The following is a 22416-nucleotide window of genomic DNA, read 5'->3' on the forward strand; positions in this document are numbered from 1 at the left end:
CTTTTGTGATCATTCTGTTTGTGAGTATGAATAAGGTTTGTAGAGATGTAACATGGTACTGATTAGGGCTGGGAATTGCCAGGGACCTCACGATACCATATTATCATGATACTTAGGTGCCAATATGTTATGTATTACGATATGTATTTGAATTCTCATGATTCTCATGATTCTATATGTATTGTGATTCTCATGATTCAATATGTATTGTGATTCTATATGTATTGTGATTCATGATTCTATATGTATTGTGATTCTCATGATTCTATATGTATTGTGATTCTCATGATTCTATATGTATTGTGATTCTATATGTATTGTGATTCTCATGATTCTATATGTATTGTGATTCTCATGATTCTATATGTATTGTGATTCTATATGTATTGTGATTCTATATGTATTGTGATTCTCATGATTCTATATGTATTGTGATTCTCATGATTCTATATGTATTGTGATTCTCATGATTCTATATGTATTGTGATTCTCATGATTCTATATGTATTGTGATTCTCATGATTCTATATGTATTGTGATTCTCATGATTCTATATGTATTGTGATTCTCATGATTCTATATGTATTGTGATTCTCATGATTCTATATGTATTGTGATTCTCATGATTCTATATGTATTGTGATTCTCATGATTCTATATGTATTGTGATTCTATATGTATTGTGATTCTCATGATTCTATATGTATTGTGATTCTCATGATTCTATATGTATTGTGATTCTCATGATTTTTTATGTATTGTGATTTTATATGTATTGTGATTCTAATGATTCTATATATATTGTGATTCTATATGTATTGTGATTCTATATGTATTGTGATTCTCATGATTCTATATGTATTGTGATTCTATATGTATTGTGATTCTCATGATTCTATATGTATTGTGATTCTCATGATTCTATATGTATTGTGATTCTCATGATTCTATATATATTGTGATTCTATATGTATTGTGATTCTCATGATTCTATATATATTGTGATTCTATATGTATTGTGATTCTCATGATTCTATATGTATTGTGATTCTATATGTATTGTGATTCTCATGATTCTATATGTATTGTGATTCTATATGTATTGTGATTCTCATGATTCTATATGTATTGTGATTCTATATGTATTGTGATTCTATATGTATTGTGATTCTATATGTATTGCTATTCGATACTGTGATTTTATTGCGATTCGATGTTCCAAACATATTGCTCACCATATGTCTGCTGCTGAGACGAGAGAGAGACATGAGAAAACTAGTTTTGATCAGTCATGGAAATAAAAAAGTGCTGAAAACAAATTGTTTCCCTAATAAATTGGCGCCTTATTTAAAATGAAGATGGAGAACAAGCTATGAAGGAAAAATACTGGAGTTTTAGTGCAGGAACAACTAGCACAAATATAATATTGCGGTATTGTCAAAACGATACGATATATCGTCAAAGATAATATCTCGATATGTATCTGTATCCCCCATCACTAGTACTGAAACAGATCCTTTAGGTACATGGAGGAATCTGGCCTCCTTGTCTTACCTTGAACTTGTCTTTAATCACCTGACAGTCTTTTTCTTTCAACTGAAGCCCGATGGTGATGACATATGAAGAATAGAAAAGGTGTGATTAGGTTTGAATAAAACAAGCAAATCCATTTAAAGGTAGATAGTGTAATTTGAGAAGTATCATTTTTTAATTTAATATACAGTATCAAAACATCCACCCTCACCTTGTCACCTGGCTTAAATGTGGGCAGATTCTTTTCAGTCAGGCACTCGGTCACCTTCAACCAACTGCAACACACAAACAGCACACATTCACTGCACAGATCAGTCATGTTCAGCAACATAATCAATCATTGGACTGCCCACAAGTCTGGAACCAACAAGCCTGAACAGCTTATACCCCCCAAGCCATAAGACTGCTAAACAGTTACAAAGTTAACCAATAGGTACAAGGACTATCTCCATTGGCTCTTTGTGCATGAACTCTGACTTATCAAATACACTGCTGTTACTGTTTATTCTCTACCTCAATTACATTGTACCCCTGCACATCGACTTGGTACTGGTACCCCGTATATACAGCCAAGTTATCGTTACTCATTGTGGATTTATTCCTCGTTGTTATTTTCCTATTATTTCTCTCAGCAGTGTTGGGATGGTCCCGCAAGTAAACATTTCACTGTTCGTCTACACCTGTTGTTTACGAAGCATGTAACAAATACAATTGTATTCAAGTTGTAGCATAAGATACATGATTTAATGTAGCATTGTCCCTGTGTGAAGTAATGGTAATGCTTCACTTAAAGCCTGCAGGTATCATTTATTATGATGCAGTTTTAATGCCGGTATCATGCATTTTGATGCAGTTATAATGCATTATGATGCAGTTATAATGCCGGTATCATGCATTATGATGCAGTTATAATGCCGGTATCATGCATTATGATGCAGTTATAATGCCGGTATCATGCATTATGATGCAGTTATAATGCCGGTATCATGCATTATGATGCAGTTATAATGCCGGTATCATGCATTTTGATGCAGTTATAATGCATTATGATGCAGTTATAATGCCGGTATCATGCATTATGATGCAGTTATAATGCCGGTATCATGCATTTTGATGCAGTTATAATGCATTATGATGCAGTTATAATGCCGGTATCATGCATTATGATGCAGTTATAATGCCGGTATCATGCATTGTGATGCAGTTATAATGCGGTATCATGCATTTTGATGCAGTTATAATGCCGGTATCATGCATTTTGATGCAGTTATAATGCATTATGATGCAGTTATAATGCCGGTATCATGCATTATGATGCAGTTTTAATGCATTATGATGCAGTTTTAATGCCGGTATCATGCATTATGATGCAGTTTTAATGCATTATGATGCAGTTTTAATGCCGGTATCATGCATTTTGATGCAGTTATAATGCATTATGATGCAGTTTTAATGCCGGTATCATGCATTATGATGCAGTTATAATGCCGGTATCATGCATTTTGATGCAGTTATAATGCATTATGATGCAGTTATAATGCCGGTATCATGCATTTTGATGCAGTTATAATGCCGGTATTATGCATTTTGATGGAGTTATAATGCTGGTATCATGCATTTTGATGGAGTTATAATGCCGGTATCATGCATTTTGATGGAGTTATAATGCCGGTATCATGCATTTTGATGCAGTTATAATGCATTATGATGCAGTTATAATGCCGGTATCATGCATTGTGATGCAGTTATAATGCCGGTATCATGCAATTTGATGCAGTTATAATGCATTATGATGCAGTTTTAATGCCGGTATCATGCATTATGATGCAGTTATAATGCCGGTATCATGCATTATGATGCAGTTATAATGCCGGTATCATGCATTTTGATGCAGTTATAATGCATTATGATGCAGTTTTAATGCCGGTATCATGCATTATGATGCAGTTATAATGCCGGTATCATGCATTATGATGCAGTTATAATGCCGGTATCATGCATTATGATGCAGTTATAATGCCGGTATCATGCATTATGATGCAGTTATAATGCCGGTATCATGCATTTTGATGCAGTTATAATGCATTATGATGCAGTTATAATGCCGGTATCATGCATTTTGATGCAGTTATAATGCATTATGATGCAGTTATAATGCCGGTATCATGCATTTTGATGAGTTATAATGCATTATGATGCAGTTTGTTTTAATGCCGGTATCATGCATTTTGATGCAGTTATAATGCATTATGATGCAGTTATAATGCCGGTATCATGCATTTTGATGCAGTTATAATGCATTATGATGCAGTTATAATGCCGGTATCATGCATTTTGATGCAGTTATAATGCATTTTGATGCAGTTATAATGCCGGTATCATGCATTATGATGCAGTTTTAATGCCGGTATCATGCATTATGATGCAGTTATAATGCCGGTATCATGCATTTTGATGCAGTTATAATGCATTATGATGCAGTTATAATGCATTATGATGCAGTTTTAATGCCGGTATCATTTATTATGATGCAGTTATAATGCCGGTATCATGCATTATGATGCAGTTATAATGCATTATGATGCAGTTACAATGCATTATAACACTTGTATTGAGCATGTATGACCACCATATAATCTATATTATAATATCATAACCCTAGGCAACAAACATGAGCTGGTAGATCAGTCAACCCACACCAGAGAGGGGGGAATTTGATTCAAAACATTATATTTCCAAGGGAAAGCAAGTGCCAGGATCTCACAGGAAATATGGGTGTTTTTAAAATATTCCAGAGTTGACAATATTAGCAGCATATCCAGAGACCGAAAAGCTGAACAGATTGAACAGATGAATATCATTTTGAGGAGGAAGTTGCATTTAATGATTTACCGGCCGTAAGGGCAGTATGCTAACCTGGTAACCAACCTGTTCCTGTCATCATTCCACTCCTTGTCATGCAAAACATGTTTTAGCAATGACAGGGAATACAAAAGTGGAATGTTAGCAGAAAAAGGCTGTCGATTTCAGGCTAGCAGGAGGCAGCTTGTCTCTTCTAATAATACATAATGATCAGGACTAATGTTAGACAATGTGTTAGATTCCATCACTCCCTTCTTCCTCCTCTGGATTCCTGGTCCCTCACCTGTGCTGGTACACCTGCTTCTGTTGCTCAATCAGTTCCCCGTACTCAACCTCCGGATCCCTGCCGCTGGTTTTAACCACTTCAAACAGAGATGACCTGCAGGTAGATGTCCCTGTCATAACCCTGTGAGCTGTGACAAATTCACTTACAACCCAGAACTAAAAAACATGGAGAGTCAAAATGTAGGGCACTTTGAGTGATCATTATGTTGTGTAGGCCTAGTTAATCTCTCAACCTTAGGGGTCTCTAATGTCTCAAATGAAGATGTATTATAGTTCCGGACTGTTCTGGAACGGGTGTTCTGGTAAACTGCATGACCAGGTTCCTATTCATTAGGGAACGTCACAGAAAAGGTTTTCAAATGTTTTGTAACTGAAAAATAAAATGTGCGTTTCTCATTTCTTAATTCCAGGTGGTCCCTCCCCTCCCTGTTTGACTGTTTTCTTCCATTTGTTGCCGAATGAACATGACCCTTGTAATGGGAATATTAATGTTTGTGTTTTTCTTATAACTCATTTCTGTGTTCTATTCATCTGCTGTTCTATAAACCAATTTCTGTGTTCATGCAAGTGGCTGACTGTACAAATCACCTATCAGTAGCTGCAATTTGGCAGTACGCCCAGATCATGTTTTGAGAACGAACTACCATGTTTTGAGAACAAACAAAAAATATCTCAGTTTCAAGGTCTCAGCTAAGAGACAAAGAGGCCTTGTGAGGTGTTGGTCGGTAACATGTTATGAAACAGTATTGGTCTGTAACATGTTATGAACCAGTATTGGTCTGTAACATGTTATGAACCAGTATTGGTCTGTCACATGTTATGAAACAGTATTGGTCTGTCACATGTTATGAACCAGTATTGGTCTGTAACATGTTATGAACCAGTATTGGTCTGTAACATGTTATGAACCAGTATTGGTCTGTCACATGTTATGAAACAGTATTGGTCTGTCACATGTTATGAAACAGTATTGTCACATGTCTGTCACATGTTATGAAACAGTATTGGTCTGTCACATGTTGTCACATGTTGAAACAGTATTGGTCTGTCTGTCACATGTTATGAAACAGTATTGGTCTGTCACATGTTATTATTGGTCTGTCACATGTTATGAAACAGTATTGGTCTGTCACATGTTATGAAACAGTATTGGTCTGTCACATGTTATGAAACAGTATTGGTCTGTCTGTCACATGTTATGAAACAGTATTGGTCTGTCACATGTTATGAAACAGTATTGGTCTGTCACATGTTATGAAACAGTATTGGTCTGTCACATGTTATGAAACAGTATTGGTCTGTCACATGTTATGAAACAGTATTGGTCTGTCACATGTCTGTCACATGTTATGAAACAGTATTGGTCTGTCACATGTTATGAAACAGTATTGGTCTGTCACATGTTATGAAACAGTATTGGTCTGTCACATGTTATGAAACAGTATTGGTCTGTCACATGTTATGAAACAGTATTGGTCTGTCACATGTTATGAAACAGTATTGGTCTGTCACATGTTATGAAACAGTATTGGTCTGTCACATGTTATGAAACAGTATTGGTCTGTCACATGTTATGAAACAGTATTGGTCTGTCACATGTTATGAAACAGTATTGGTCTGTCACATGTTATGAAACAGTATTGGTCTGTCACATGTTATGAAACAGTATTGGTCTGTCACATGTTATGAAACAGTATTGGTCTGTCACATGTTATGAAACAGTATTGGTCTGTCACATGTTATGAACAAACAGTATTGGTCTGTCACATGTTATGAAACAGTATTGGTCTGTCACATGTTATGAAACAGTATTGGTCTGTCACATGTTCACATGAAACAGTATTGGTCTGTCACATGTTATGAAACAGTATTGGTCTGTCACAGTATTGTCTGTCACATGTTATGAAACAGTATTGGTCTGTCACATGTTGTTGAAACAGTATTGGTCTGTCACATGTTATGAAACAGTATTGGTCTGTCACATGTTATGAAACAGTATTGGTCTGTCACATGTTATGAAACAGTATTGGTCTGTCACATGTTTGAAACAGTATTGGTCTGTCACATGTTATGAAACAGTATTGGTCTGTCACATGTTATGAAACAGTATTGGTCTGTCACATGTTATGAAACAGTATTGGTCTGTCACATGTTATGAACCAGTATTGGTCTGTCACATGTTATGAAACAGTATTGGTCTGTCACATCACATTGTTCACATGTTAAACAGTATTGGTCTGTCACATGTTATGAAACAGTATTGGTCTGTCACATGTTATGAAACAGTATTGGTCTGTCACATGTTATGAAACAGTATTGGTCTGTCACATGTTATGAAACAGTATTGGTCTGTCACATGTTATGAAACAGTATTGGTCTGTCACATGTTGTTAAACAGTATTGGTCTGTCACATGTTATGAAACAGTATTGGTCTGTCACATGTTGTGAAACAGTATTGGTCTGTCACATGTTATGAACCAGTATTGGTCTGTCACATGTTATGAAACAGTATTGGTCTGTCACATGTTATGAAACAGTATTGGTCTGTCACATGTTATGAAACAGTATTGGTCTGTCACATGTTATTGGTCTGAAACAGTATTGGTCTGTCACATGTTGTGAAACAGTATTGGTCTGTCACATGTTATGAAACAGTATTGGTCTGTCACATGTTATGAAACAGTATTGGTCTGTCACATGTTGTTATTGGAAACAGTTATTGGTCTGTCACATGTTATGAAACAGTATTGGTCTGTCACATGAAACAGTATTGGTCTGTCACATGTTAAACAGTGAAACAGTATTGGTCTGTCACATGTTATGAAACAGTATTGGTCTGTCACATGTTATGAAACAGTATTGGTCTGTCACATGTTATGAAACAGTATTGGTCTGTCACATGTTATGAAACAGTATTGGTCTGTCACATGTTATGAAACAGTATTGGTCTGTCACATGTTATGAAACAGTATTGGTCTGTCACATGTTATGAAACAGTATTGGTCTGTGGTCTGTCACATGTTATGAAACAGTATTGGTCTGTCACATGTTATGAAACAGTATTGGTCTGTCACATGTTATGAAACAGTATTGGTCTGTCACATGTTGTTAAACAGTATTGGTCTGTCACATGTTATGAAACAGTATTGGTCTGTCACATGTTGTGAAACAGTATTGGTCTGTCACATGTTATGAAACAGTATTGGTCTGTCACATGTTATGAAACAGTATTGGTCTGTCACATGTTATGAAACAGTATTGGTCTGTCACATGTTATGAACCAGTATTGGTCTGTCACATGTTATGAAACAGTATTGGTCTGTCACATGTTATGAAACAGTATTGGTCTGTCACATGTTATGAACAGTATTGGTCTGTCACATGTTATGAAACAGTGTTGGTCTGAATGTTATGAAACAGTATTGGTCTGTCACATGTTATGAAAACCAGTATTGGTCTGTCACATGTTATGAAACAGTATTGGTCTGTCACATGTTATGAAACAGTATTGGTCTGTCACATGTTATGAAACAGTATTGTCTGTCACATAAACAGTATTGGTCTGTCACATGTTGTTAAACAGTGAAACAGTATTGGTCTGTCACATGTTGTTATTGGTCTGAAACAGTATTGGTCTGTCACATGTTGTCACATGAAACAGTATTGGTCTGTCACATGTTATGAAACAGTATTGGTCTGTCACATGTTATGAAACAGTATTGGTCTGTCACATGTTATGAAACAGTATTGGTCTGTCACATGTTATGAAACAGTATTGGTCTGTCACATGTTATGAAACAGTATTGGTCTGTCACATGTTATGAACCAGTATTGGTCTGTCACATGTTATGAAACAGTATTGGTCTGTCACATGTTATGAAACAGTATTGGTCTGTCACATGTTATGAAACAGTATTGGTCTGTCACATGTTATGAAACAGTATTGGTCTGTCACATGTTATGAACCAGTATTGGTCTGTCACATGTTATGTCAGTATTGGTCTGTCACATGTTATGAAACAGTATTGGTCTGTCACATGTTATGAAACAGTATTGGTCTGTCACATGTTATGAAACAGTATTGGTCTGTCACATGTTATGAAACAGTATTGGTCTGTCACATGTTATGAAACAGTATTGGTCTGTCACATGTTATGAAACAGTATTGGTCTGTCACATGTTATGAAACAGTATTGGTCTGTCACATGTTATGAAACAGTATTGGTCTGTCACATGTTGTGAAACAGTATTGGTCTGTCACATGTTATGAAACAGTATTGGTCTGTCACATGTTGTTAAACAGTATTGGTCTGTCACATGTTATGAAACAGTATTGGTCTGTCACATGTTATGAAACAGTATTGGTCTGTCACATGTTATGAAACAGTATTGGTCTGTCACATGTCTTATGAAACAGTATTGGTCTGTCTGTTAAACAGTATTGGTCTGTCACATGTTATGAAACAGTATTGGTCTGTCACATGTTATGAAACAGTATTGGTCTGTCACATGTTGTGAAACAGTATTGGTCTGTCACATGTTATGAAACAGTATTGGTCTGTCACATGTTATGAAACAGTATTGGTCTGTCACATGTTGTTAAACAGTATTGGTCTGTCACATGTTATGAAACAGTATTGGTCTGTCACATGTTATGAAACAGTATTGGTCTGTCACATGTTATGAAACAGTATTGGTCTGTCACATGTTATGAAACAGTATTGGTCTGTCACATGTTATGAACCAGTATTGGTCTGTCACATGTTATGAAACAGTATTGGTCTGTCACATGTTATGAAACAGTATTGGTCTGTCACATGTTATGAAACAGTATTGGTCTGTCACATGTTATGAAACAGTATTGGTCTGTCACATGTTATGAAACAGTATTGGTCTGTCACATGTTATGAAACAGTATTGGTCTGTCACATGTTATGAAACAGTATTGGTCTGTCACATGTTATGAAACAGTATTGGTCTGTCACATGTTATGAAACAGTATTGGTCTGTCACATGTTATGAAACAGTATTGGTCTGTCACATGTTATGAAACAGTATTGGTCTGTCACATGTTATGAAACAGTATTGGTCTGTCACATGTTATGAAACAGTATTGGTCTGTCACATGTTATGAAACAGTATTGGTCTGTCACATGTTATGAAACAGTATTGGTCTGTCACATGTTATGAAACAGTATTGGTCTGTCACATGTTATGAAACAGTATTGGTCTGTCACATGTTATGAAACAGTATTGGTCTGTCACATGTTATGAACCAGTATTGGTCTGTCACATGTTATGAAACAGTATTGGTCTGTCACATGTTATGAAACAGTATTGGTCTGTCACATGTTATGAAACAGTATTGGTCTGTCACATGTTATGAAACAGTATTGGTCTGTCTGTCACATGTTATGAAACAGTATTGGTCTGTCATGTCACATGTTATGAAACAGTATTGGTCTGTCACATGTTATGAAACAGTATTGGTCTGTCACATGTTATGAAACAGTATTGGTCTGTCACATGTTATGAAACAGTATTGGTCTGTCACATGTTATGAAACAGTATTGGTCTGTCACATGTTATGAAACATTGGTCTGTATGTTTGAAACAGTATTGGTCTGTCACATGTTATGAAACAGTATTGGTCTGTCACATGTTATGAAACAGTATTGGTCTGAAACATGTATGTTAAACAGTATTGGTCTGTCACATGTTATGAAACAGTATTGGTCTGTCACATGTTATGAAACAGTATTGGTCTGTCACATGTTATGAAACAGTATTGGTCTGTCACATGTCTGTCACATGTTATGAAACAGTATTGGTCTGTCACATGTTATGAAACAGTATTGGTCTGTCACATGTTATGAAACAGTATTGGTCTGTCACATGTTATGAAACAGTATGTGGTCTGTCACATGTTATGAAACAGTATTGGTCTGTCACATGTTATGAAACAGTATTGGTCTGTCACATGTTGTTATGAAACAGTATTGGTCTGTCACATGTTATGAAACAGTATTGGTCTGTCACATGTTATGAAACAGTATTGGAACATGTTATGAAACAGTATTGGTCTGTCACATGTTATGAAACAGTATTGGTCTGTCACATGTTATGAAACAGTATTGGTCTGTCACATGTTATGTTAAACAGTATTGGTCTGTCACATGTTATGAAACAGTATTGGTCTGTCACATGTTGTGAAACAGTATTGGTCTGTCACATGTTATGAAACAGTATTGGTCTGTCACATGTTATGAAACAGTATTGGTCTGTCACATGTTATGAAACAGTATTGGTCTGTCACATGTTTATGAAAATGTTATGAAACAGTATTGGTCTGTCACATGTTATGAAACAGTATTGGTCTGTCACAACAGTATTGGTCTGTCACATGTTTGAAACAGTATTGGTCTGTCACATGTTATGAAAAGTATTGGTCTGTCATGTTATGAAACAGTATTGGTCTGTCACATGTTATGAAACAGTATTGGTCTGTCACATGTTATGAAACAGTATTGGTCTGTCACATGTTATGAAACAGTATTGGTCTGTCACATGTTATGAAACAGTATTGGTCTGTCACATGTTATGAAACAGTATTGGTCTGTCACATGTTATGAAACAGTATTGGTCTGTCACATGTTATGAAACAGTATTGGTCTGTCACATGTTATGAAACAGTAGTCTGTCACATGTTTGAAACAGTATTGGTCTGTCACATGTTATGAAACAGTATTGGTCTGTCATGTTATGAAACAGTATTGTTCACATGTTGAAACAGTATTGGTCTGTCACATGTTATTGGTCTGTCACATGTTATGAAACAGTATTGGTCTGTCACATGTTATGAAACAGTATTGGTCTGTCACATGTTATGAAACAGTATTGGTCTGTCACATGTTATGAAACAGTATTGGTCTGTCACATGTTATGAAACAGTATTGGTCTGTCACATGTTATGAAACAGTATTGGTCTGTCACATGTTGTCTGTTGTTAAACAGTATTGGTCTGTCACATGTTGTGAAACAGTATTGGTCTGTCACATGTTATGAAACAGTATTGGTCTGTCACATGTTATGAAACAGTATTGGTCTGTCACATGTTATGAAACAGTATTGGTCTGTCACATGTTATGAACCAGTATTGGTCTGTCACATGTTATGAACCAGTATTGGTCTGTCACATGTTATGAACCAGTATTGGTCTGTCACATGTTATGAAACAGTATTGGTCTGTCACATGTTATGAAACAGTATTGGTCTGTCACATGTTATGAAACAGTATTGGTCTGTCACATGTTATGAAACAGTATTGGTCTGTCACATGTTATGAAACAGTATTGGTCTGTCACATGTTATGAACCAGTATTGGTCTGTCACATGTTATGAAACAGTATTGGTCTGTCACATGTTGTGAAACAGTATTGGTCTGTCACATGTTATGAAACAGTATTGGTCTGTCACATGTTATGAACCAGTATTGGTCTGTCACATGTTATGAACCAGTATTGGTCTGTCACATGTTGTGAACCAGTATTGGTCTGTATTCACATGGTTGTGAAACCAGTATTGGTCTGTCACATGTTATGAACCAGTATTGGTCTGTCACATGTTATGAAACAGTATTGGTCTGTCACATGTTATGAACCAGTATTGGTCTGTCACATGTTTGAACCAGTATTGGTCTGTCACAAACAGTATTGGTCTGTCACATGTTATGAAACAGTATTGGTCTGTCACATGTTATGAAACAGTATTGGTCTGTCACATGTTATGAACCAGTATTGGTCTGTCACATGTTATGAAACAGTATTGGTCTGTCACATGTTATGAAACAGTATTGGTCTGTCACATGTTATGAAACAGTATTGGTCTGTCACATGTTATGAAACAGTATTGGTCTGTCACATGTTATGAAACAGTGTTGGTCTGTCACATGTTATGAAACAGTATTGGTCTGTCACATGTTATGAACCAGTATTGGTCTGTCACATGTTGTGAAACAGTATTGGTCTGTCACATGTTATGAACCAGTATTGGTCTGTCACATGTTATGAAACAGTATTGGTCTGTCACATGTTATGAAACAGTATTGGTCTGTCACATGTTGTGAAACAGTATTGGTCTGTCACATGTTATGAAACAGTATTGGTCTGTCACATGTTATGAAACAGTATTGGTCTGTCACATGTTATGAAACAGTATTGGTCTGTCACATGTTATGAACCAGTATTGGTCTGTCACATGTTATGAACCAGTATTGGTCTGTCACATGTTATGAACCAGTATTGGTCTGTCACATGTTATGAACCAGTATTGGTCTGTCACATGTTATGAAACAGTATTGGTCTGTCACATGTTATGAAACAGTATTGGTCTGTCACATGTTGTGATTGGTCCAGTATTGGTCTGTCACATGTTATGAAACAGTATTGGTCTGTCACATGTTATGAAACAGTATTGGTCTGTCACATGTTATGAACCAGTATTGGTCTGTCACATGTTATGAAACAGTATTGGTCTGTCACATGTTATGAAACAGTATTGGTCTGTCACATGTTATGAACCAGTATTGGTCTGTCACATGTTATGAACCAGTATTGGTCTGTCACATGTTATGAAACAGTATTGGTCTGTCACATGTTATGAAACAGTATTGGTCTGTCACATGTTATGAAACAGTATTGGTCTGTCACATGTTATGAAACAGTATTGGTCTGTCACATGTTATGAAACAGTATTGGTCTGTCACATGTTATGAACCAGTATTGGTCTGTCACATGTTATGAACCAGTATTGGTCTGTCACATGTTATGAAAGACAGTTATTGGGTCTGTCACATGTTATGAAACAGTATTGGTCTGTCACATGTGTACATGTTATGAACAGTATTGGTCTGTCACATGTTATGAACAGTATTGGTCTGTCTGAACCAGTATTGGTCTGTCACATGTTGTGAACCAGTATTGGTCTGTCACATGTTGTTAAACAGTATTGGTCTGTCACATGTTATGAAACAGTATTGGTCTGTCACATGTTATGAACCAGGATTGGTCTGTCACATGTTATGAACCAGTATCGGCCGGTCACATGAATGAAACAAGACGGTAATGATTAATGAATTATGCAAATATAACTTGTCTGTGTATAGACATCTATAAGACAACTGCTGGGACTGCCCAGGCAGAGCTCCTGATTGACATGTGTACTATGGTGCATTGAGTTGGTTGGAACCTCTCCAGCACGCTGACAAATAAACAATGGTTCATTTAAGATTGACTTTGAGTGTCCCTGTTTAAGAATTTTTTCACAACACCCTGTTCATTAATATGCAAGGCCCTAATGCCAGACTCAAGCAATGGTTCATCCACACTGAATATTACAGCTAACACACACTTTGGAAATGTACAAAGAGAGGGCCTACTTCTTCATTGACTTGAGGATGTAGTTGTAGTTGTTGAGGAGGAAGATGGCCCCGAGAGCGTGGTCCTCGTACACCTTGGCCTTACTCTGTAGGTTGTACTGGAGATGCTCCAGCACTTTACCTGGAAAAGGGAAATCATGAACATCATGTAAAACCACATAGCCACCACATGGGGGCAGTCAAGGCTCCTCATGTAAAACCACATAGCCACCACATGGGGGCAGTCAAGGCTCCTCATTTAAAACCACATAGCCACCACATGGGGGCAGTCAAGGCTCCTCATGTAAAACCACATAGCCACCACATGGGGGCAGTCAAGGTTCCTCATGTAAAAACACATAGCCACCACATGGGGGCAGTCAAGGTTCCTCATGTAAAACCACATAGCCACCACATGGGGGCAGTCAAGGTTCCTCATGTAAAACCACAAGGCACTTGAACTAAACACCACCTGTGGCTGATTCTGACTCATAATCAGGGGTGAAGGTAGATTATGGGAGCTCCAGTATCAAATTTACTTTCTTTGGAGCCAAAAGCCAGCATATTGCCTTAGCTTATGCATGCTTCCCAGCCAAAACAGTTCGGAAGAGTTTGTGCATATATTATGACAACATTTTGTGACGTTTTTCTTCGTTTTTTACTTCGGTAAGAGTTTTTTCAGTTGTTCAGGCACACACATTTTTTTCTTGAGGCAGACTGAAGTCGGTAGCTGAAGTCTACCCCCCTTCGTCTGTGATTGGTCAAGAGTAGGGATTCTTCAGTAAAGTCTTTGTTGTCATACAATGAGAGACGACTCGTTTTATGCATATTTTTTCATTGAGAAACACTGCACAATAAAAAATACATTGTTACATGACAAAAATAATTGAGGATGACAAAACATGTTGAGATTGGGAAGGTATTGTATTGACAGTAACTACTGATTGGTTACATGTTTGAAGAAAAATCATTATACAAATAATAGCAACATGTTTTCAAACATCTTAGTTAGATGTAAAGTTGCGCAACTAAGATCTCTGCAAAAACGTGCAAATTAATGACATAATTCTTGAACTATCTTAGATCAATTCTGAATAGAAATGTGGCTTGTCACCTAAAACACTCACAAACACAATCAAGAGCATCCTGTCGGGTTGTATCACCGCCTGGTACGGCAACTGCTCCGCCCACAACCGTAAGGCTCTCCAGAGGGTAGTGAGGTCTGCACAACGCATCACCGGGGGCAAACTACCTGCCCTCCAGGACACCTACACCACCCGATGTCACAGGAAGGCCATAAAGATCATCAAGGACAACAACCACCCGAGCCACTGCCTGTTCACCCCGCTATCATCCAGAAGGCGAGGTCAGTACAGGTGCATCAAAGCTAGGACCGAGAGACTGAAAAACAGCTTCTATCTCAAGGCCATCAGACTGTTAAACAGCCATCACTAACATAAAGTGGCTGCTGCCAACATACAGACTCTGGCCACTTTAATAAATGTAATAAATGGATTTAATAAAGGTATCACTAGTCACTTTAAATAACGGCACTTTAATAATGTCTACATGTCCTACATTACTCATCTCATATGTATATGCTGTACTCTATACCATCTACTGCATCTTGGCTATGCCGCACAGCCATCACTCATCCATATATTTATATGTACATATTCTTATTCATCCCTTTACATTTGTGTGTATAAGGTAGTTGTTGTGAATTTGTTAGACATTACTGCACTGTTGGATCTAGCACAAGCATTTCGCTACACTCGCATTAACATCTGCTAACCATGTGTATATGACCAATAACATTTGATTTTATTATTTTGAGGAAGTGTAAACTGGCTACGGTGTCTCAAAATGGACAACCCGTACTATTGCCACTTTTTAAAATCATTTTTAAGCGAAGGTATGCGAGCCCACTCGACTTCGGCTAGCCGCCAGCTGAACTGAAGCATGCGGACGCCTTAAGACCCAACGGTTCAGCGTCTTGCCCTTGTCAAAGGTCATTCTGGATATTAGACACAGCCATGTTGAACACTCACAGACATAAGGACTCAGTGCTCTCTGATTGTCATTCCCCTTGGACTCCTGACTGTCTGATGGCTGTTCTTCTGATTCATCTGCATCTGGTGAACAAAACAATTCTATATCTACACATCTTATCTCAATGAGGAAAAACCAACCATCTAATAACCATCTAGTTTTGTAACCGAAAACTCAATCTAATAAACAAAGAGAAAGACTCCGTACCAGTGTCATGTTGAACGTCCACCTGAACACTACTGGACACCTCCATAGTTACTGTGTCACTGTCTACATCATGAGGATAAAGGATGGACCGAACAGCATCTGCAAAGGACAGCAACTGCTGCAGGAATAGAATTGTCTGGAGACAGTAAGAGAACAATTAATAGACATCTTTAGTCAGGTCAGTTCAAATGGGATAAAACATCAAATATACTTTATTCTACATTTAGTGAGAAACTGACATGTGTCTTCTGTCTAGTATCCCACGATGCAACAATAGAAGGAAACAAACTCCCTCTGGAACAAAACACCCTTGTCCTTACACAAATCTAGATAAGCACATCGGCATTACTGATTCACTTAATTGAATGGAAACTGATGGAGAGGAAACATCAGAAAAGAGAGCTGTTACATTGCTGTTGAATTCATGCACTGTTCCATCCTTGGACATACTCTCCCTATCAGGGTTGCTCTGTGAGAGAAAGGGGAAAATTACAATTTGGGGTTGAGTTTCTCAAAGCTTCCAGATCGTTTTACCTCATTGGAATGTATGCAATCACGGCCCAAATAAATGATCTCAGTGCTATGAAGCTTTGGGGAAACTCCCCCGCTTGTCTGTCTGATTAAATCATATCATTACAACGATCCAGTCAGAGGTTCCCTTGTCTGTCTGATTAAATCATATCATTACAACGATCCAGTCAGAGGTTCCCTTGCTGGATGATGAAAGGTTCTATATTTCAAAGTCCTTCCAACTAAAACAATCTTTGAATGGTTAGAATGTCGTACCTTGACGTGAGCAGAAAAGTCCGCCAGTGCTCTGGCTGCCAGGGTCTTCATAGATGTAACGAGTTTGGAAAACTTGGCCAAGGTGCCGCTTGTTGTGCACTGACAGGCAATATGAAACATGACATCACACAGTCAGCCATAATAATACAGTGGTGGACAAACGTTTTCAGAATGACACATATTCTTTTTCATAAAGTCTGCTGCCTCAGTGTCTTTAGATGTTTTTGGCAGATGTTACTATGGAATACTGAAGTATAATTACAAGCATTTCACAAGTGTCAAAGGCTTTTATTGACAATTACATGAAGTTGATGCAAAGAGTCAATATTTGCAGTGTTGACCCTTCGTTTTCAAGACCTCTGCAATCTGCCCTGGCATGCTGTCAATTAACTTCTGGGCCACATCCTGACTGATGGCAGCCCATTCTTGCATAATCAATGCTTGGAGTTTGTCAGAATTTGTGGGGTTTTGTTTGTCCACCCGCCTCTTGAGGATTGACCACAAGTTCTCAATGGGATTAAGGACTGGGGAGTTTCCTGGCCATGGACCCAAAATATCAATATTTTGTTCCCGAGCCACTTAGTTATCACTGTTGCCTTATGGCAAGGTGCTCCATCATGCTGGAAATGGCATTGTTCGTCACCAAACTGTTCCTGGATGTTTGGGAGAAGTTGCTTTTGGAGGATGTGTTGGTACATTTCTTTATTCATGGCTGTGTTCTTAGGCTAAATTGTGAGTGAGTCCACTCCCTTGGCTGAGAAGCAACCCCACACATGAATGGTCTCAGGATGCTTTAATGTTGGCATCTCACAGGACTGATGGTAGTACTCACCTTGTCTTCTCCGGGCAAGCTTTTTTCCCCGGATGCCCCAAACAATCGGAAAGGGGATTCATCAGAGAAAATGACTTTACCCCAGTCCTCAGCAGTCCAATCCCTGTACCTTTTGCAGAATATCAGTCTGTCCCTGATCTTTTTCCTGGAGAGTAGTGGCTTCTTTGCTGCCCTTCTTGACATCAGGCCATCCTCCAAAAGTCTTTGCCTCACTGTGCGAGCAGATGCACTCACACCTGCCTGCTGCCACTCCTGAGCAAGCTCTGTACTGGTGGTGCCCCGATCCCGCAGCTGAATCAACTTTAGGAGATGGTCCTGGCGCTTGCTGGACTTTCTTGGGTGCTCTGAAGCCTTAACAACAATTGAACCGCTCTCCTTGAAGTTCTTGATGATCCAATAAATGGTTGATTTAGGTGCAATCTTACTGGCAGCAATATCCTTGCCTGTGAAGCCCTTTTGTGCAAAGCAATGATGACGGAACGTGTTTCCTTGCATGTAACCATGGTAGTCAGAGGAAGAACAATGATTCCAAGCACCACCCTCCTTTTGAAGCTTCCAGTCTGTTATTCGAACTCAATAAACATGACAGAGTGATCTCCAGCCTTGTCCTGGTCAACACTCACACCTGTGTTAACGAGAGAATCACTGACATGATGTCAGCTGGTCCTTTTGTGGCAGGGCTGAAATGCAGTGGGAATTTTGGGGGGGTATTCCATTCATTTGCATGGCAAAGAGGGGCTTTGCAATTAATTGCAATTCATCTGATCTGTCTTCATAACATTCTGGAGTATATGCAAATTGCCATCATACAAACTGAGGCAGCAGACTTTGTGAAAATTCATATTTGTGTCATTCTCAAAACTTTTGGCCACGACTGTACATTTCCCTCAGTATACTGACCCCAATTCCAGACAATTCAGGAACACTGAAAATCCAATTCTCTTCAATGCTTTTCAAGGAGGAAAATTTGGTTAACTGGTTAACTTTCTGAATTGACTGGAATTTAAATATAATTTACCCCAACCCTGACCCCCCTGACCATTACAACCCCTGACCCTGACACCCCTGACTCCACCCCTGAGCATGACCCCAACCATGATCACCCCCTGACCCCAACCCCGCTGACCATGACACCTCCTGTCCCCAACCCTGACCCTCTCCATGACACCCCCCTGAGCACACAACAATAGAGAGAAAGCTCAACTTTAAACTGTCCTCTCAGGATTATATGGCACCTTTAGTAACGTGTTAAACTCTTTGTCCTCCTCCAGGAGACGGCCCAGGACAGGTAACATGGCGACAAGGGCTGTGTAGTCGTGACGTGAACAGGCTCGTCTGACAGAGGACACGATGTTCTCCCCATTCTGGATCAGCTGGTTCAGAGCCACCTGAAGGAAATAAGATTACAATTACAAATTAGAACAACTTTATTGTCCACGCAATGTGGACATTTGTCTTTGGCTTCACCACATAAAAACAGACATTAAACACCCTCATGAGCACATCCTTCTCAAGACCATTAAATAAACTCATAATCAAAGTACAAAAGTGCTGCAGTGCAAGATTATGTACATAACACGTACATAACACCATGTACATAACGCCATGTACATAACATGTACATAACAGCACGTACATAACACCATGTACATAACATGTACATAACAGCACGTGCATAACAGCACGTACATAACAGCACGTACATAACACCATGTACATAACACGTACATAACACCATGTACATAACGCCATGTACATAACATGTACATAACAGCACGTACATAACACCATGTACATAACACGTACATAACACCATGTACATAACACCATGTACATAACATGTACATAACATGTACATAACACCATGTACATAACACCATGTACATAACAGCACGTACATAACAGCACGTACATAACAGCACGTACATAACAGCACGTACATAACACCATGTACATAACACCATGTACATAACATGTACATAATGACATCATTGGTCTAAAACTATAATCATCATCAAGACTTCAACTAGAATCATCAAGATACCCGACAGCCAGGGAGTCCAAATAGATCCACATCACCCCGGTAGTGTAAGATGTAGAACCATGTGTATATATAACCATGATGGTTATACACCTGTAATGAGCTCCATTATGAAGAGCTCCCCATATGAAATGTTTGTTTGTTTTGTGTATCATCTGGCCACTGTGAAGCCTTATAATAGCCTAAATCAAACGTTCAGAGTTGTGCAGACATTGACAATAAAGTTGTAATATGTTATTCAGCACATTTGAATACCCTTCACTTCTGACCTGGATGAGAGTTTCAAAGGTATTGGAGCAGTTCAGAGGGAAGACTTTGGACACCATGGTGTATTCACTCTTGGCCAGGGACAAGAAGGCTGTGATGCAGGCCATGTAGGTCTCAATCTCAATGTGTAATATGCTGTCCCGCCCTAGTGACACAAGACAGGAGTGAAAGGGTGAGTGCCATGGAAATATCATTAACATTACTTATCATCTATCTATAGTTTAATGAAACCTTTATTTAACCAGGGAGTACCTTGATATAAGGAATCCTTTATTCTACCAGGAAGTTTGAAATAGAGCCCTATATATAACCAGGAAGTACTTTGATATAAGAAATATAGGGTAATTATTTTAGGGAAACCTGGATCCATGGCATGCTTAGTAATATGTTCACAAAAGAATGTGCAAACAGAAAAGCATCCCCTGTAACTGTGTCTACAGTGGCTTGTGAAAGTATTCACCCCCTTGGCATTTCTCCTACTTTGTTGCCTTATAACCTGGAATTAAAATAGATTTTTGGGGGAGTTTGTATAATTTGATTTATACAACATGCCTACCACTTTGAAGATGCAAAATCTTTTTTCTTGTAACACAAACAAGAAAGAAGACAAAATAAACTGAAAACTTGAGCGTGCATAACTATTCATCCCCCAAAGTCAAGTCTCTTGGGGTATGTCTCTATAAGCTTGGCACATCTAGCCACTGGGATCTTCAAGGCAAAACTGCTCCAGCTCCTTCAAGTTGGATGGGTTCTTCTGGTGTACAGCAATCTTTGTCATACCACAGATTCTCAATTGGATTGAGGTCTAGGCTTTGACTAGGCCATTCCAAGACATTTAAATGTTTCCCCTTAAACCAATTGAGTGTTGCTTTAGCAGTATGCTTAGGGTCATTGTCCTGCTGGAAGGTGAACCTCCGTCCCAGTCTCAAATCTCTGGAAGACTGAAACAGGTTTCCCTCAAGAATTTCCCTGTATTTAGCGCCATCCATCATTCCTTCAATTCTGTCCTGTTTCCCAGTTCTCGGGGTGATGAGAGGTGTTGGGTTTGTGCCAGACATCGCGTTTTCCTTGATGGCCAAAAAGCTCAATTTTAGTTTCATCTGACCAGAGTACCTTCGGGGAGCCTCCCACATGCCTTTTGGCGAACACCAAACATGTTTGCTTATTTTTTTCTTTAAGCAATGGCTTTTTTCTGACCACTCTTCCGTAAAGCCCAGCTCTATGGAGTGTACGGCTTAAAGTGGTCCTATGGACAGATACTCCGATCTCCGCTGTGGAGCTTTGCAGCTCCTTCAGGGTTATCTTTGGTCTCTTCGTTGCCTCTCTGATTAATGCCCTCCTTGCCTGGTCTGTGAGTTTTGGTGGGCGGCCCTCTCTTGGCAGGTTTGTTGTGGTGCCATATTCTTTCAATTTTTTAATAATGGATTTAATGGTGCTCCGTGGGATGTTCAAAGTTTCTGATATTTTTTATAACTCAACCCTGATCTGTACTACTCCACAACTTTGTCCCTGACCTGTTTAGAGAGCTCCTTGATCTTCATGGTGCAGCTTGCTTGGTGGTGCCCCTTGCTTAGTGGTGTTGCAGACTCTGGGGTCTTTCAGAACTGGTGTATATATACACTGAGATCATGTGACACCTAGATTGCACACAGGTGGACTTGAACTAATTATGTGACTTCTGAAGGTAATTGGTTGCACCAGATCTTATTTAGGGGCTTTATAACAAAGGGGTGAATACATATGCACGCACCACTTTTCAGTTTTTTTTTATTTTATTTTTATTTTTTAACAATAAAAAATATATATAATTTCACCAATTTGGAATATTTGTGTATGTCCACTAATTGAAATAAAAATCCATTTAAATTACAGGTTGTAATGCAAAAAAATAGGAAAAACACCAAGGGGGATAAATACTTTTGCATGGCTCTGTATAACCATCATGAAGGTGGTGTGCAAGGTGGACTTTCATGACCTGTTTTTGTTCTTCTTGACGGCAGAATCCAACCGCCTGCTCTGCAACACCGGGCAGAGGAGGTTCCTACTCTTGTGGTCCTTCAAACCCTTCATGGAACAGTCCAACAGATTGGAGCGCACCATGGCGTAGTGGGCCTTGAGGTCTGTGGAACAATAAC

The 22416-nt window shown here is 38.5% G+C and overlaps 1 protein-coding gene across 1 annotated transcript in view; it reads right to left on the reverse strand.

The window, feature by feature from the left end:
• LOC118378508 (exocyst complex component 7-like) overlaps positions 1-22416 on the reverse strand; it is a 33457-nt gene that overhangs the window by 2747 nt on the left and 8294 nt on the right. The window contains exons 7-18 of the mRNA XM_052503083.1: positions 22257-22401; positions 20838-20863; positions 20284-20426; positions 19209-19361; positions 17142-17240; positions 16765-16824; positions 16356-16491; positions 16148-16231; positions 14118-14238; positions 4679-4774; positions 1745-1808; positions 1555-1596 (exon numbers count right to left, since the gene is read on the reverse strand). Coding sequence (XP_052359043.1) covers positions 1555-1596; positions 1745-1808; positions 4679-4774; positions 14118-14238; positions 16148-16231; positions 16356-16491; positions 16765-16824; positions 17142-17240; positions 19209-19361; positions 20284-20426; positions 20838-20863; positions 22257-22401 — 1169 coding nt within the window. The remainder of the gene's footprint in view (positions 1-1554; positions 1597-1744; positions 1809-4678; positions 4775-14117; positions 14239-16147; positions 16232-16355; positions 16492-16764; positions 16825-17141; positions 17241-19208; positions 19362-20283; positions 20427-20837; positions 20864-22256; positions 22402-22416) is intronic.

Source organism: Oncorhynchus keta, unplaced genomic scaffold (genome assembly GCF_023373465.1).
Source record: "Oncorhynchus keta strain PuntledgeMale-10-30-2019 unplaced genomic scaffold, Oket_V2 Un_contig_16781_pilon_pilon, whole genome shotgun sequence".
NCBI lineage: Eukaryota > Metazoa > Chordata > Actinopteri > Salmoniformes > Salmonidae > Oncorhynchus > Oncorhynchus keta.